This window comes from Podarcis melisellensis, assembly GCF_964234715.1.
Source record: "Podarcis melisellensis genome assembly, chromosome: 3".
NCBI classification, from domain to species: Eukaryota; Metazoa; Chordata; class Lepidosauria; order Squamata; family Lacertidae; genus Podarcis; species Podarcis melisellensis.
Window position 1 is genome coordinate 116,186,998 of NC_138530.1, and position 18,726 is coordinate 116,205,723.

Consider the following 18,726-nt stretch of genomic DNA (forward strand, 5'->3'; position numbering starts at 1 on the left):
ACAATCTCCTTTCCCTTCCTCCCCCACAACAACACTCTGTGAGGTGAGTGGGGCTGAGAGAGAAGTGTGACTGGCCCAAGGTCACCCAGCAGCTGCATGTGGAGGAGCGGAGAAGCGAACCTGGTTCACCAGATTACGAGACTACCACTCTTAACCACTACACCACACCAGGAACTGTAATTTCAGCAATGTGAAGCCTGAGGCAAAATGCAGCCATGCAAGCTTCTGTAACTGGCCCATGGCTCTCTCCTGAGGCCACACCCCGCCTCAGGCCACACCTCTCACTGACCCTGCTGTGCTAGGGCTTTGGCCAGCGGTGGAGCAAGCCGATTGGATGCCTGGGGTGGCGTGTGTGCCCTGCGCCCAGGGGCAAGACCAGCCAAGGAGTCTGCCGGCCTCCTCCCACTCAGCCGCCCTACAGCTGAGGGGGAGGCGGGGGGCGGACCGTTTGGGGCAGTGCAGAGCCTACAGGCGCTCAAGCTGCCATGTCACTCCCAGGAGAGATGGGTGGCTCAGGCACACTGCAAGCCCTGCAGGGAATCCCGTCCGGCATTTTGTCATGCCTCTCAGTGCTGACACCTGGGGCGGCCTGCCTCCACCGTACCCCCTTCTTCCGCCCCTGGCTTTGGCATTTCTTGCATTGCCACATGGAGGACGGAGAGATTGTTGCGATGGCATGTGCATATAGAAACCGCTGATTTTTGCATGGCTGAAATACAACCTTTCTGTACAAAGAGTGAGAGTGATGAGAGTGGCATCCGTTGTTCCACCCACTTTTGCCTCTGACCCAGCCCACTGTGGCCCCTGGGAGGTTCCTAGGTGGTTCCCCACAAGGGAATAGAGCCATCAGACTGAAAGGGGGCATCTCAGCTATCCATCTGTCTTCTTTGACCTACTTAGTTGGATGTCAGGGATGGGAAATATAGGAAGGTAGAAACCTGTTTAGATGCTGAAACTGCTACAAGTTATCCCAAGGTCCTAGTGGAACTTTTCCCAGGAAGGACAACTGTTTATGCCACAATGAATTGGCCAAACAATTTCAATACTATATTGGGATATGGAGATTATATATATATATATATATATATATATATATATATATATATATATATGCAGGTTTTGGTGTCCTCGGGTGTCTTCCACCCTGCACTCTGGGACAAATGCAAACAACTAGCCGTCTGGAGAGCTGAAACGGAGACCTCACATAAGACAGACACACACACCAACAAACTCCACAAACTAGAGAAACGCCAGAAGCCCAGCCACCCTCCACAACAACCCATGAAACAAACAGTACATAACATATCAGACAGGATCCTCACCACAACTGAAACCAAAGTACTCTCCAAAGGTTTCAACTTTGCAGTCGCCCCGAGACGCATCCCCACGGAAAACATCATATGCGGAGTCGAAGCTAGCCTAACCAAAATCAACCCAGATGAAGCCAATAAAATCAGACTTGAAGTCACCAACATCCTCTGCTCCAGCAAACCACCCAGAAGCAATTTACACAAAGAAGAACAGAAAGCACTCACCAACCTGAGGAAAGACAACAACATAATCATTCTCCCAGCAGACAAAGGTAATGCCACTGTTGTGATGAACACATCGGACTACCAAGCAAAACTATCAAATCTACTCCAAGATCCTACCTACCAACCTATAAAAACAGATCCCACCACCTATCTGGAAAAAACCACCAAATCCAAAATAAAAGCCTCTCCTATCAGTGAAGAAATCCAGCTAAGAATCATCCCCAGAGAAAAATCATCCAGATGCCCCAAACTCTACGGCCTCCCCAAGATACACAAAGAAGGAACACCACTCAGACCAATAGTCAGCTCCATAGGCTCACCTCTACAAAATCTCGCTAAATTTCTCGCCAAGCAACTTCAGCCCTATGCAGAATCCATCTCTTCACACGTTCCAAACTCCTTCCAGTTCATAGAAACAATAAAGAAGCAAAACCTACATCCTAATGACCTACTTGTGAGCTTCGATGTTGTATCTCTCTTCACACAAGTGCCCATTAATGAAGCCTTGACAGCCATTCAAAACAAATACAATCCCCCCGAATACATCTTGGACCTGACCAACCACTGCCTAACCAACACGTACTTCATCCACAATGGACAAAGATACAAACAGATAGAAGGAGCACCTATGGGATCACCCCTCTCACCGGTCATCGCAAACCTGTACATGGAACACTTTGAAACCAATGCTTTAGACAAGTCAGAACACAAACCCAAACTTTGGCTCAGATATGTTGACGACACCTTTGTAATTTGGCCACACGGGAAGGAAAAACTGGATAGCTTCCTCACACATCTCAACAGCCTACACCCCAAAATACAATTCACTATGGAAATAGAAGCCAACAACCAACTTCCCTTCCTTGACGTCCTAATCTACAAAAAACCTGATGGCTCCCTAGGACACACTATCTACCGGAAAAAAACACACACCAACCGCTACTTACATGCACAATCACACCACCACCCTGCACAAATAAACTCCGTAGCCAAGACTCTCATCTCCAGAACCAAACGCCTGGCTGACAAAGACCACTTGACAACTGAGTTACAGAATCTCTCAAATGTGTTAATTGCCAATGGATACCAGCAAAACAGGGTTACGAAGCTAATCCAAAAAGAAACACCCCCCAAAAACCAAGACACAGAAGAAAACAATGGCATGGCCCTCCTTCCTTATATCAAGGGCACTACAGATAAAATTAGCAAAATCCTCCATAAACACAATATCAAAACAGCCTTTTGCACCAACCAAAAAATAGCCAATATCCTCAGAAACCCCAAGGATAAAATCCAGTTGGAAAACCAAGGGGTCTATGAAATACCCTGCAAAGTCTGCCCAGCCACGTACATTGGACAAACAAACAGACGAATAAATGCACGTATCGCAGAACACAAGAATGCCGTCAAAAAAGAAGAAAAAACTTCCTCTCTTTTCCAACACATGAAAGAAACAGGACACGAAATTAATTTTGCAGATTCCAAATTGCTCTTTAACATGGAACATCACCACAAGAGAATAATCATGGAAGCCATCGAGATAGAGAAACACCCTCACAACATGAACAAGCGTGACGACACATCCCGCTTGCCAGACATCTGGAAATTAGCCCTCCCCACAAAAACTGACACCAGATCCAGAGGCACACAGAACGCCATCACCAATCAACCACACCAGACCCAAACCCAGACCCTCTCCACAGATAAATTACAGACACCATCCAGTAGCCAAACCATGGTGGCACCTCCGGATGCTGCACCCCCCTGCAATCCCTACACAGATCTGGCTGACACAGGCCACAAAACCACAGCTCGCCCCTATACACGAAGCCAAGCCAGAGCACAACTAAGTGCAGTACAGCCATCTTCTCAGAAAAACTCTTCACAAAGTTCAAGAGGTCAAGACACAAAGACTTTAGCAACTAATCCACACCTAATGACCCACCTAAGTGGTACTCAGGATATCACTCAAGAAATCACTCAAGATATCCCTCAAGTAATTAAGGAACAAAAGAAGAAAAGGCACACTAGCCTGGGAACTTCCTCTCTGCCCAGAACATTGGAGGCTATACACCACACCCCCTCAACAGTATTTATAGGAACTCAAACACTGAGATCCTGCTCTGTTCCAGTAACAAGAAGCCGAAAGCACCAGCCTGAAGATGACGAGTGAGACCTCGTCGAAACGTCGCCTAGACACCCCAACTTTTACACGGGAAGACACCCGAGGACACCAAAACCTGCATTCCTGTACCCGTGAAAATCTACGAAAGCATATATATATATATATATATATATATATATATATATATATATATATAAATCCATGTCGGACTAGAGCAGAACTATGAAAATTTTCCTCCTTCCCTTACAGTTTGGTATTCTGAATTCATTTGCATATGAATTATTAACCCTATAAATTATTTGACCAACTGGCTTCCTGACTTAAGCAGATACCTTTGGCATCAGGGCCTTGTTTGTTTGTGCCACCCCTCCTGAAAGTGCATTTGTCTACATGCAAGAAGGCTTAATTGAATTCATTCCAGCTGGATCACTAGCTTTTAGATGAAGTTACAGAAAACAAGAAGTAAAATATTGGTCTGTTATATTTGCAGCACAGAGAATGCAAGAGGGAGCACTGAAAAAGTGTACAACACATTAACAGGCTACAAAATTGATATGTACTGTGCTTAAAGACATGGAGTCTGGCTTTGATTATCTAGAAACTTTTTCCATGAGTAAATGTGTAGTAATAGCAGGCCTTTTTTCAGCCAGAACTCACTGGAACTCCATTCTGGCCCCTCTCAGGTGGGTGTCATTGCCATTATAAGAGAACAAGGGAGGAGTTCATGGTGAGTTCCGGCACCTCTTTCTCTAGAAAAATAGCACTGGGTAATGGTATGTTAATTTCAAATGGAAAGCATCATAATCTCATAATTTAAACTCATCATAATCTAATAATTTAAACTCATTATTTAGTGTTTTAACAATGCTGCAGTTCTCTGGTTTTTAAAACTGTCTCCAAGGGGAATTTTATTGCTTGGGAGATAGTGATTTCTAAGACAGGTGTTTTGATTTCTTACACTGGTGATTCCCCCACCCCCAATTTTTTTTAAAATAATAATACAATATTATTGTAGCCACAAAGGACATATTTAATGCTGCAAGTAATTGATTTGCTGAACAAGTAAAAATTCTTGTTTTGTAATCTCTGGATGTTGTCCAACATCCTAAAGAGGTTCTGATATCTAGCGCCTCTAACCCTTCCCACCTGAACCAATATTTAGAAAGTTGATTCTCCCTGCATGGTTAAGAATTTTGCCATTATCCTGTGTCAAGTTCAGGATTTAACTAGAGTTTGGTTAGCACTTAAAAGCGTTGCGGAATGAAATGCAGGTATCTAGTCATTAAATTAATAAAACAATATTTCCAATAAAAATAATGTCAAGTAGAAAACTGGAATGTGGACTTAACAATGGTGTAAATGATAGTGTTGTGCATCAATTCTGTGTGCACCTTGAATAATGAGGCAAATCTAAGTCCCGTTGGCTTACTGGAGCTTTCAAATAAATTTGTGTAAGATTATGGCTTTAAAATATGTAGTCTTGGTGAAATTCATCAGATAATCTAGCATAGATATGTATTTTTCTTCAGGTGACACAAGGATAAAGGTCCAAGATGGAAAGGCTGCCTTTCAAAACCTGGTGGTCTCTGGTTCCTGCTCAGGTTGTTACCTCTTTTTCAAAGTGACTTCTCCTCCAGGTAAGATTTGTTATCCAGTGAAGGGTCTAAGGAGGGCTGCTTAATGCTGAAGCTAAGCAGGTGCTGGGTAAGATCAGTGCCTTCATAGGAGATATTGGGTTCTGTAACAGAGGAAAGGTAGGATGGATGTGCACATAAGAAAATAAATAAAAGATCTCACTTTTATCAGCCAATATGTGAAAAAGTCTTTTGGCTGCATGTGCAGGACCTTTGCTACTCCTTTCTTATGGGGGAGCAAACAAGCCAGGAAGGCTTCTATTAACAATAGTTTCCCATTTCATCCAAACCAGAAAACTATAGCTAATGACTTCAGAACAAGCTAGGATATGAAGTCAACTTCAAACCATAGTTCAGTATCCTGGCTTGCCCCATACTATCCTGCTTTGGATGAAATGGGAAACTATAATTAATGGATAAATTTTTCTGGTTTGCTTGTTGACTCAAGCAAAGGAACAACTAGTTGTGAAGCCATCAGCATAGTTTGAGATATTGCCATCCAAAGGTAACTAAGAAATCATATTTTTTCAAAAAAAACCTCTGAAATACATTCCTCTCCCTTCCAAATTCCAATAGCTTAAACATACCGCTGAACCAATGTTTTTCGGCTTCTTAGCAACATTGGCTGAACCAGTCTAAAAAACCAGAATGGGGAAGAAGATGGAACTTTGATTGGATCCAGCAGAGCTCTTACCACTGAGCCTCTTGGGCTTGCCGATCGGAAGGTCGGTGGTTCGAATCCCCGCAACGGAGTGAGCTCCTGTTGCTCTGCCCCAGCTTCTGCCAACCTAGCAGTTCAAAAGCATGCCAGTGCAAGTAGATAAATAGGTACCATTGTGGTGGGAAGGTAAACAGGGTTTCCGTGTGCTCTGGCTTCTGTCACGGTGTCCTGTTGCACCAGAAGCAGTTTAGTCCTGCTGGCCACATGACCCGGACAGCTGTCTGTGGTCAAACGCCAGCTCCCTCAGCCTGAAAAGCGAGATGAGCGCTGCAACCCCATAGTTGCCTTTGACTGGACTTAACCATCCAGGGGTCCTTTACCTTTTTACCTTTACCTCTCATCTTCTTATAATAAGAACTGGAATCATGATACCATCTGTGATATTGATAGTGTTTTCTGTGCCTCATCTTTTTCTTTCAGGCCTCAAGCAATCCCAGACACAATGTCCTTTCTTTGTGGCAATAACTACATTTCTGAACCTTTAAACACATGCTCCTCATTATGTTGTTTGTTTTATTCTGCTTTTTTTTAGGTGCTATATTATCTGTCAGATCCAATTCTTTTACTATATACCCCATTACTGTGACCGAAAAATCAGCCATAATCTTCACTGCTGCACTGGGATCGGCAGCCTCTCTGCTTGTTTTGGGATCTGTTGTTATCTGTTGGTCCAAGAAAACAAGAAGGAACAGTGAGTTGCAAAACTGAAGTGAAGCGTCTACCCAGAAAATACCCCATTTGTTCTGCTGGGGCTTACAGAAAAAGAGAAGTTTTACAGTGAGATTGGCAATAGTTGTTGTGTGTCGAGGTCCCCAAGCCACCCCCCAAATAACTCACAACGCACACTTAATTTTTGTTTAAGGTTTTTGGCATAATTTTGGCCACAACTTTATTTAAATACAAAACCGTGAGTGGTTGTTTAGGCATTGGTTAAGACTATCTGTGGCCCCCCGCCTGGGGACAGAACTGACTTCCGGGCACCACCGAAAGACAGTGCGGGGGAAAGCAAGTCGGGGAGAAATGGAGCTGAGTCACAGACCCTCAATTCTCATCCGCAAGCTCCCCGAAGGCTTGCCGGCCCTAGTCCCATTCCAGGGATTGGACGAAAAGATGGCAAGCCCCAGGATTCCTTTAACGGAATTCCCTTTCTGCAGCAACCATGGAGGGGCAGGCCCAGCCTATCCTAACCCCTCCTCCACCAATTTATAACCAATGCCTAACCGCAACCTTACAAGTTGTGACGATTTGCTACGCAGTAGGCAAAAACCAAATGGCCCAGCCAATCAGCCAGATGGACAAAATTCCTACCAGGCCCTTGCCCCAACGGCAGACGACCCCATGACAGGCATAGCAAGGTCAATGCAACAACCCCTTACTCAAGGGCGGGTGGGCGGGTGATCCGTTGCACACAGCAAAGAGAAACTTTTACCCCAGCAACCCAGCGAACCAATCACTGCCCCAGGCCATCTATAGAGACCCTGCCTGGTAACAGAGGGGTGGCTCAGCAGACCCCACCGCAAAACGTGCTCTCCATGAAGGAGAACACGCTTTGGTAGCAAATCGTGCTCCCCCCAATTCTAACAGTGTAGAAATGTTTCTTGCATTAGTATTGGGCAGATCAGCATGGTGTGGCATTACTGCTGTGTACAGACCCTTGTGTTGTACTTTCTAGTTACTCCAATGCAGGAGTGGCTGTCTTGGAGCCTCCAGATGTTGGGACTCCAGCTCCCATCAGACCAGCCCACATAGCCTAAGGCTTGCTGATCAGAAGGTCGGCAGTTTGAATCCCCATGTTAGGGTGAGCTCCTGTTGCTTGGTCCCAGCTCCTGCCAACCTAGCAGTTCAAAAGCACATCAAAGTGCAAGTAGATAAATAGGTACCGCTCCGGCAGGAAGGTAAATGGCGTTTCCGTGCGTTGCTCTGGTTTCACCAGAAGCTGCTTAGTCATGCTGGCCACATGACCCGGAAAAACTGTCTGTGGACAAGTGCCGGCTCCCTTGGCCAGTAAAGCAAGCCAGTAAAGCTTGGCCAGTAAAGATGAGCGCCGCAACCCCAGAGTTGTCCACAACTGGACTTAACTGTCAGGGGTCCTTTACCATTTTTTAAGGCACTTCTTATGTCCAACTAGGTATGGGCTATTAGTTGTTTCTGCAGGAGGTCACTTGTATATTTCACTGAAAAATTGCAGTTTAAATTCCCTTGTAATGTTTTGCTACAGAAAACAGGATCAGAAAACCTTTGAAGAATAAGAAGAATAAGAAGCATGCCCATATTCAGGCAAATCAGCAGATACTTCATGCCCAACCCTGCTTCATCCAGGAGGAGAATAAACACAACATTACTGCTAGGAGAGAAGGTGAGTCTCTTGGATACAGACTTAATCCTATTGCGTGGTGATTTCCGCCTCTCCCCAATTGGAATAAATAAAGACACAGGACTCCATTGTTTAAGGTTAATGGGCAAAAAATTGGCCACAGCTTTATTGGTTACAGGTAAGAGCGGTATTGGCTTTAGGCATTGGTCCTATCAGACTATCCAGCTTCAGCCTGTTAGCATGAAAACCGGAAAGGGTTAACACCAGCAGGGGGAGCCCTGCAATGCACATCACTAGGAACTCCCCCGGGGGTCACCGCTCGGGGGCCTGCTTTAGACCCTGGCCTCCATAGGTTTCAGACGAGGCAACGCCTCCCAGAATCCTTTACCGGACTACCCTTAAATATTTGGGGGAGGTGATGGCGCTCCCCCCCCCAATGCATCTACATAATTATACCCCTACTAATGCCTAACTGCCATAACTAAGAGACGTTGTGACGATTTGCTACGAGGTAGGTGAAAAACCAAATGGCCAGTGCCAATTCGCCAAGTGGAAAAAATTCCTACCAGGCCCCTTAACGGCGACCAACCGAAGTCCATAGCAAGGTCAGAAGAAAAACCTAGAGGGTGGGTGGGTGGGAAACCGAATCTGCTGTGAGGATGAAAAGGGGAGATCCCGGGGCCGTGCCAGCCTTAAATGACCCAGGCCACGCCCTCGGAGCCAACTGATTGGCTGGCTCTGGGGCTGACATGGCCCGAGGATTCCTCTGGTCACACGGGGCTGCTACCAGCCCCACGCGATTGTTGGGGGCGTGAACCCACAACACCACCTCCTCCTTATGTCACAGAAGTGGCTTTATAAAGTGCTTACCTTTTTGCACATCATAGGTTGCAACCTTAGCAGGTCCCTGAGCTGGTCTTTTCAGTGCCTCAGCCACAAATACTGTTTGTCAACCAGTTGTAGCCTGGTTGGATTTTCTCATGAGAAGTTCCAGGCAGGCTTTGCTTCAGGAGTCCAGATAATGGCTTCCTGTAATGGACTGTTGCTTTGGGGTTTGAGGCTGGTCTCTGCCTGAACCTCCAACCTTCCAGCTCACTGGAATTGTGACCATGACAATATTTGTCCTATCTTTTATTACACCGTTCCCTTCTTGTAATTTCAACATCACCTACTTCACTTTTTCTTTTCTCCGTTCGTAGGCTAACCATTTCCCAAGTTTATTAGCAAATTGTAAAAAATGTTTAGCATATTTCAAATGTTAGCATATTCTTGCATTCCCCCCCACCCCCATTTTAATATTTTTATTAATATTTTCTTGGTTTACAAAGGTATGCGCAATGTCTCTTTTTTCAAGTTACATTTTCCATAGGTCAGTTTCATTTGTTGAGACATTAGGGTTACATTAGGAAGAAATGGGGGGAAGAGGTGGAGGGGGCCATGGTTGGTGGGGGTTGGGTCAGGAGGCGATGTTTCTATTTTGCTTAATGTATGTGTGGGGTTTTGTGTCAGCATTGTTTGTGCAGGTTCTCTTTGCTTGTGTTCCTTTGGTGGTGAGAGAAATTGGGGTTGGCCTTAGGTGCGGTTGCTTGTTTGTGATTGGCTGTGGTGAACTTTGTTTTTGTGTGTGAGTGGGATGGGTAGGTGTTTTTGGATCAGGTTAGCCATATTGATTCATCTGCTGTTGGTGGATTCTTGTCCTTGTCTTGTTGGGCTGTGTATGTGATAAAGGGGAGCCATACCGGGGTGAAGGTATCTTCTTCTATTTGTCCCCATGTCAGTTTCAGTTTATTGGTTTATTTTTCTAGTAGGGCTGTTTCCCATACTATTTGGTACCATTGGTCCATGCCTACTCCTGACAGGTCTCTCCAGTGTCTGGTTATGGTGTTTCTGGCTGCTGGGAATGGGTAGGTTATGAGTTCTTTGTGATGTGAGTTGGCATTATTGTCTTGGAATATGTTTAGTAGAGCCAGTTCTGGGGTAATTTCTAATACTTGCTTAGTTATTTCACATATTTCTTCAATGGCTGTTGTCCAGAATAGTTGGATTTTGGGGCATTCCCACCGCATGTGTAGGTATGTGCCTGTGGAGGTGCACCCTCTCCAGCATTTTGGTGAGGTTCCTATTAGCATCTTAATTTTGGCAGCTAACATTTGTTTTTGTTGGTGATTGTTCCAGCTCCTTTTATTTTTGTCTAATTTCACACAGAATCTTTTGTATTTTCTCCTGTGTCTCTTTTTAAGTCGAGAGTTACCAATATGTTGCATAAAGTAACCTCTTATATATGTTCTGCTTGCATCCCAGACTGATATCTTTGTCTAAATTATTCTCAAAAAAATCTTTTGATTTTTGCTTTCACTCTTTTATCATCTTACCTTGGCGTAATAATGTTTCATTAAGTCTCCATCTAAAACACCCATTTTTTTTTTAATTTTTGTAACTGGATTATGATACAAGAAAGTTTATATTTGGTAGTATATCAACTTTATGCACCCCCGTAGCCAATGTCTTCATTACCCATATCATATCCTATCTTGATAGGGCCCTCTGTTTCTCACTAAAATACAAAAATTGTTTTGTGTCCCCATTTTTATATCTCCAAATGTCCACAAGTTCCAGATTGTCCACCATTTCAAAAAATAAAATAAAATGGGTAACTTACCTTGGGTAATTTTAATGTTTCTTTCTGAACTTCTATTCTCTACTCCAGTCTCCCATAAGCAGGGTTCTTTTTTCAGTCAGAACTCACCAGAACTCAGATCCAGCACCTTTCAGGTGGGCACAATTATCATTATAAGAGAACAAGGTGAGTTCCAGCACCTCTTTTTGTACAAAAATAGCACTGCCCATAAGACACCAATTTCCATATGAGACCTAGTATCTGGATAACTTCTCAGTTATGTTACTGTAGGGACTGGATAGGGACTAACCCTCACATAAATATGCATTGAGCAAATGTTGATGGACAAAGTAAAGAGGAAACAATCCCTTACACCCCTTTCGTGTAAAGGGGTTATAAAACCTCCATGGTGAGGTAAATATTGAGTTGAATGTTTTGCCTTGACGCCTGCCATCATCCCCACCCCTGGACTCTTCATATCAGCCACACACGAGAAAGACCCTTTGATCTCAAAAAGCTAGGCAGAATAGACAATGCTGGACTAAATGGTTTGTCTCAGTATTATATTCTTAGCGACTTTGCTGAGAATATGCTTTTAGAATATTGAATATTTGGACTTCGATTTCACTTTGTTCAGGAGGCCTTTTCATTTTAATCTAAAGGTTCCACTATTTTAAAGCTCCATGTGAGGAGAAAACTTTTATCTTATGAATGAATAAGCTACGGATGACCTCTTATAAATAATATATACTGCAGATGACAAAGTAAAGTCTTGTGAGATGTAAAATAGCTGCTGAGGAAGACAAAACTTCTAACGTATTTGGGAGCTTTTCTTGCATTAAACGGACTGCTACAATCAAACTGGGATTGTTTGACTTGCAGATTATTGCTTCATCCATTTTCATTGGATCAAATCATTTTTAAATGATATTTAAAATAATGTTTGCAATGACTAAAAGATCCCAATGCTGACTTGATGGGTTTTTCTCTCTTTCTTATTGTATGCTTATTTATGTATGTGTCATTAGGCTGAGTTTACTAGATCAAATTTTCATTAGTATAGCTGTATCGGGGGTTGTTTGGGTTGTATATCTATTTATATATAGGCAGGGTGTGCCTAAGCCCAAGAGTTGATCAGGGACAAATTATATGCAAAAGGCTACTTTTTGAAACTAAGCCGGATCAAATCTCATCATTGCAATATATGCAAGCATGCCACATTGTCATATCAGCCACAGAAATTAAGAGGGATTTAAAAGGTTTAAATATTTCATTGCAAACATATACGTGTCGATCTTTAGGTTTAATTTATGTTATATATAGTAAGAGTTCAATTAGACTTTCTTCACCATACCATACCTTCCACTGCCATACACATGCGTGAAAACTAGAGGATCTAGGGCAAGGAGAACCTACACTCAATAGATTTTGAACATAATTCATATACCTAGTTGACTCTCGAACCAAGTATGGTCCAAGTGGTGTCAGCCCAAATTTAGTACCAAAAATGCATTGCGTGTTAAGATCCCAAGACCTCCCCCATAAATAAAGACACAATTGACACAGAATTTAGTTTAAGGTTATTGGCATAATTTTGGCCACAACTTTATTGATTACAGATCATGAGTGGTTTGCTTAGGCATTGGTTCCCGACTAGCTGCATCTGACCTTGGACTCCGGCAGAGGTCAGTAAGGGAAAACATTCTGGGGGAGCAATGGACCAGGCTCAGACTCAAGCTCACCCCAAATGCTCCCAGGGGCTCTGGCGTGGCCCTCACCCCTGGAAGGGGATCAGACAAAAGCAAGGTGAGCCCCTGGATTCCTTTAATGAAATACCTTTCGTGCATGGGAGGGGCAGGTGTGACCACCTCCCCTCCCCTCCCCATTGAACCAAAGCCTAACCACCAAACCTAACAAAGTTGTGATAAAACAACCATTTTGACTATGGCAGACCAACACGGCTACCTATCTGTAACTAAAGTTGTGATAATTTGCTATGTGGCAGGCGAAACTTAAGTGGCACCAGCCAATCAGCCAAATGGGAAAATTCCTGCCGGGCCCCTGTCCCAAGAACAGATGACCCACAACGGCATAGCAAGGTCATAATGAAAACTAAATATAGGGAGGGTGGGAGAGTGATCCAGTGCACGAGGTGGAAAGAGGAAGCTCGACGCAATGTGTAGTGATATATAGGTCACTCGGTTAATGCATAAAACAATCCCATTGGCCAGAATTACCCCAGGAACCGAGGGACCACCAGTCGGGTTGTTGTGGCTATCCAATCGCTCCCACCTCCAACAGCAGTGAGGTCAGTCGATGATCTCGCCACAACGCGTGCTCTCTGGGAGGAGGACAGGATTTCCAGACCTTCTCAGATTTGTCAGGTTCCCTCGCCACATACATGCTGAGCATTCGGATCTGCATGCTCTAATATTTCCTTGACCCATCTCTCACTGTTTGAGGGGGGCATGCAGATTAAGCTCTTCTCCCTTATGAAGTGGCACAAACGGTGCAGTCATCATCTGAAGCCCTTCCTTGTGTGCCTCCTCCATGAGAGGTCTGGAGAGTGGCAACACAAGAATGGGCCTTTTCTGCAGTGGCTCCCTGCTTATGGGATGCTCTCCCCAGGGAGGCTCACCTGGCGACTTCATTACATGTCTTTAGGCACCAGGTGAAACCATTCCTCTTCTCCCAGGCCTTTGGCTAATTTAATTTAAATCTATGGCCTTTTAAACTGTGTGTGTGTGTATTATTGTTTTGTTTGCAATTATGTTGTGTATTTATGCTTTTAAATTGTAAACTGCCCTGTGATCCTGAGATGAAGGATGGTAAATGAAATAAAGTAAATCTGCCCTCATTCACCATGTTTGCTGTGAGTCCCATGGAACCAATTGGGGTGGAATGGTCTAAAGGGGTGGAGGAGGAGGGCTCTGAGTTGGGAGGGTGGGGTCAGCCAGGAGAGTGAGCTGGATTTAAGCTGGCTCCCTCCCTCGTGGCCACTGTGGCGGGGCATCTGTTGTGCTTGGGGCTGAAGGGGTTTTGGCTGCCCCGAAGTGCAGACCTCAGCTCTTCCCCCACTAGAATGCAAATAAGGGACTGCAAGGGGTTCCCCTGGTCCGAAACTTGTTGCTTATGTAAGAAGCAGAAAGAGGTTAGTTTTGAGTTTCATCTTATTTTAATTAATATTTATCACAGAAAAGCAGAAGGAGCAAGAGAGGAAATGCTACAGTTTATATGTTTTGATATTTGCCATACTCTTTCAAAATACAGTGTTCAGCTGTATGCCTTAGGATACATATCTGCTATAAATTCATTTTTTATCTAATTTGTCTGAGATCTAAGCTTCCTGTGGAGGTCTGAGATCAAAGGATCTGATTCTTTCTGATGTTGGCTCTGACACGTAATGTGTGCTGACTTAGTTCTGTCTATAAAATCGCAGTGGGAGGCTGCCAGTCTCCCTTGGCACCTTTACATAGTGAACTTTCATTTCGACTGGTGAGGATGACAGGTACCACATTGATTGGAGCCACCGTGTAAATAATTAATAGGGAGAATTTTCTCTGCAAAAGGAAATCCAGTCCTTCAGATTCTTCTTAAAAAGAATTGTTGCAAGATCATTAAAAATCCCCAATATGTTCAAATTTAAGCAAGAATAACAACATCTTAAGCAAATATAATATGCATGACATGGAATGTCTAATCTTTGCATTCCCCTCTATTTAAAGTGATGTTGGTTTTGAAAACGGAGCAACCATCAAAGTTAGTTAGTTCTATTTTGTTAATGCCAGCTAATTTTATTTCCCATGAACAAACCCTAGATTTTTTTATGTTTGGTATTTTAAATTTGGTTGAGGATGAATGGTATATATAAGACAGCATAAACCAGCTTAGAACTTAATATAACATAAAGCAAATGACAGATTAGATGTGCTTTGATTTACCAATCCAGCTGTACAAAGACATAGTTTTAAATGATCCCATTGCATGTGGGAAGATAATTCCCCCCTCTTTATGGATACTGGGATATAAATGTAAGGTTTTACATTGGGAACTATGAAAAAGGCAAGGCCAGCCTGAGACATGATACCAGTCCCTACCAGTCCCTTTTTGGTCTTGGCATGCTCTGCAGAGCATTTCCTCTCATTCATCCTTAGAATAATTGTTGACCAGCCATTGAGAACACCAAGAATTGGACCACAGTCTATCAAATGAATGCTTATATTTCTCTAATAGACCTGAAGCTGCGTGAGGAACATGAAGACACAGCGGAACCATTAAGGAAGTGCCATCAGCAAGCATTTAACAGCACAGCAGTGGGAGCAGTGAACAGGACCAAGCAAGGCCGTCGGTCCCACACGGGAACATCCACATGGGGGTCTCTGGAACTTCAGCAGCTGAGCATCAAGGAGCTTAATGACTGGAAGGATACCAAGCAACATTTCTCGGACTATGCTCAGCAGAAGGAAACGAAGAAAGGGCAATTCACAGATAAAATATATAAAAGACCCTCAGAGAAGCCTGCCTTGAGGTCAGGAGGGGATGTGAGGGAGAAACAGCAAGTTGCAGTGCCCTAATAATAAACTAGTTCCTGGGATAGGATTCATGATAAATAATATGGAAGTTGCGTGTTGAGGTCCCCAATCCACCCCCCAAAATAACTCACAACGGACACGTAATTTTGTTTAAGATTTTTGGCATGATTTTGGCCACAACTTTATTAAAATACAAACTGTGAGTGGTTGTTTAGGCATTGGTTAAGACTATCTGTCCCCCCGCCTGGGGACAGAACTGACTTCCGGGCACCACCGAAAGACAGTGCGGGGGAAAGCAAGTCGGGGAAAAATTGGAGCTGAGACACAGACCCTCAACTCTCACCCGCCTGCTCCCCGAAGGCTTGCCGGCCCTAGTCCCATTCCAGGGATTGGACGAAAAGATGGCAAGCCCCAGGATTCCTTTAACGGAATTCCCTTTCCGCAGCAACCATGGAGGGGCAGGCCCAGCCTATCCTGAACCCCCCCATGGAGGGGCAGGCCCAGCCTATCCTAACCCCTCCTCCACCAGATTTATAACCAATGCCTAACCACAACCTTACAAGTTGTGACAATTTGCTACGCAGTAGGCAAAAACCACCCAGCCAGCCAATTTGCCAGGTGGAAAAATTCCTACCAGGCCCCTGCTCAAAGGCAGACGACCCCATGACAGGCATAGCAAGGTCAATGCAACAAACCCCTTATTCTAGGGCAGGTGGGCGGGTGATCCGTTGCAAGCAGCAAAAGAGAAAGTACAAGGCTGCGTGCAGAGTATTTAAACCTTTTACCCCTCCCACCAAAATTGCAACATAACTTTTGCCCCAGCAACTCGGCAATCCAATCAATGCCCCCTGGCCATCTTGGAGAACTTACCCAGCAACAAAGGGGTGGCTCAGTAGACCCCACCGCAACACGTGCTCTCCCTGAAGGAGAACACGCTTTAACAAATAAATGTACTTTAAAAACTCGAATAGTTTCACTCATTGACAATCCAAGAACCACCAAGCTTTTTAAGTCCATGGGCATATTTGGATTTTTGAGTGGGTGCCCTGGGTGTTACTCCCTCTGCTCAGTCAATCTCTAGCTTACCCCCCCCCCCCCAGCCTGAGAGGAAGAAAGAGCGAAAGTACATGTGGACCTATTTTATATGCGTAAAAGTCAGATCTTGTAGAATTAAACTGAGTCTTGAAAAGCACCTAGCACTTAAAGAAGAACTGGGAAATGGTGTAAGTCTCAACATCCTCCTTCAGCAAGGGAGAATAAGCTATGCACCCACACTGTATCCTTATTGGGGCAGTGGGTGGAGGGGACCCCCCAAAGGTTTTGTGACTACAGTCATACCTCAGGTTACAGATGCTTCAGGTTGCGCAATTTTGGGTTGCGCATCCCCCAAACCCAGAAGTACCGGAACAGGTTACTTCTGGGTTTGGGCACATGCGCAAAAGTGCTAAATCACGTTTTGTGCACGTGCAGAAGTGCCAAATTGCAACCCGCGCGTGAACAGATGCGGTGCTGTGGGTTGCGGACGCTGCAGGTTGTGAACGTGCTTCCCACTTGGATCATGTTTGCAACCTGAGCATCCACTGTACAAGGGGAGGAGGCCTCAAGGGCAAATGCCATTGAAATACCTTCTGTGACCCCCCAGTGCAGGCAGGAGGTGGGGCAAATTGTCAGCTCTGAAAGAATTCACATATATTTGCTTACGGTTGCCTAAATTCGAACATTTAAGCTTTCAGATTAGCTGGAATGTCATTTAACAAGAATATTCCATGGTAAAGAAGGTGAACAAAAGGCAAAAAATAAATAATCAGTAATTTTGTTTTATATAGTAAGAGAATAAAAGCTGGTTTGGTTGTTACATTTGCTGTAGGGATCAGCTTTCTCAAGGCAAAGACCATTCCTTCAAACTTGCTCCACAGATGTACCATCTACCAGAACTCACCACATTAGTTGGGGCAATGTAATGAGATCCCCACCTCCACCAGTATCTGCCATGGAGCAAAAGTAGAGAAACTCATTATGTGAAGGTAGTAGGAATGGCTCATGTAATGGTTTCTAATAAATGATGTCCAGCAGTGGGAATTCTTACTACCATGTGTGCCTTGGGAGGTGAAGTCAAACCATTGGGAGAGTTGCAGCGCCTGCTGTGGCTGTAGAGACTGCTACGGGAGAGACATGTTTTGTTGCAGATGAGGGCTGGTGCAGACACCCCAGTGTGTTTCTTCTCTCTGTGCTCCTCCTTTTTACCACGACACATGTAACATCTAGATCAGCTCTAAGAGGATGGGTGTAAAGGGTCCAGAATTCAGTGCATGCCCACATATCTTGGATATTGTTAACTATTTAAAATCTTTGCAGAAGGTTGTAGGCAGTGCTCACAGTTTGATGGAGTGCAGCTGCACTTCTGGTTTGTGGGCAAGGATTTCTTTGCAGACCACTCTGCTCAGCTTGCTGGTGTCAGAGAGTAGGGCAAGGGTGGACACTCGGAGTTGACTGAGAAGCACAGCCCCACTCCTGATTCAAACTCACGAGTGCCCTACACATGAGTGATGCATGAATACAGCCAATGTGTTATCAAGGAATAAGATCCTGAATTTGTCATATAAGCAATGGGTTTAATATACTATTACTAATGGCAGAACACAACTATGGTCAATTATATGGTTGAAGACTTCAGTTGTTTCTATTCCTAGTTAAACTAATTCCAGCCTTAGTATCTGACGGTCTTGAAGTTATTTATCTGATTGCATCTGTTGAAAAACAGATTTTAAGGGGCAGGCTGCCTGGGGCGATCCTAATTGTTCCTCTCTCTTTGAATACATGCAGCGGGGACAGGGGGAAGCTGGCTTTGGAGGGTGAATGCAAGGGAATAAAATTTTGAACTGACTTCAAAGTAAGGAATGCAAAACCAAAGAAAGGACAAAGGAAATAAAGATGCAAAAGGAGTTTAGTTGGTCCCGCAGTTTGATTAGAAATAAAAAGCACAGGAAGACAGTGCTGGCAAAGTTAAGGTCAAGTATATTTCCATTTATTTAAAATATAGTGAATGGGTGTTGCTTTAGTTTTTGGGCTTTTACTTTGTTACTTTTACTTTAAATCGTAATTGTATTTTTATAAATGGAAATTCATATTGTTCTACAAATAAAGCACAATTATAAATAGTCAAATGTGGCACTTATTTCTGTGAAGATGCTTTTGAGGAACCATCAGAGACAACAGCCACTCCCCCTGCCTCTCCCCCAGCTGGCGGC

The 18,726-nt window shown here is 44.1% G+C and overlaps 1 protein-coding gene across 2 annotated transcripts in view; it reads left to right on the forward strand.

The window, feature by feature from the left end:
• Nucleotides 1–15,563, forward strand: part of PKHD1 (PKHD1 ciliary IPT domain containing fibrocystin/polyductin) — a 242,667-nt gene extending 227,104 nt beyond the window's left edge. For both annotated transcript variants that reach the window (XM_081905883.1, XM_081905884.1), the window contains 4 exons: nt 5,190–5,297; nt 6,548–6,706; nt 8,234–8,371; nt 15,180–15,563. In XM_081905883.1, coding sequence (XP_081762009.1) covers nt 5,190–5,297; nt 6,548–6,706; nt 8,234–8,371; nt 15,180–15,520 — 746 coding nt within the window. In that variant the 3' untranslated portion in view covers nt 15,521–15,563. The remainder of the gene's footprint in view (nt 1–5,189; nt 5,298–6,547; nt 6,707–8,233; nt 8,372–15,179) is intronic.
• The last annotated feature ends 3,163 nt before the right edge of the window (nt 15,564–18,726 follow it).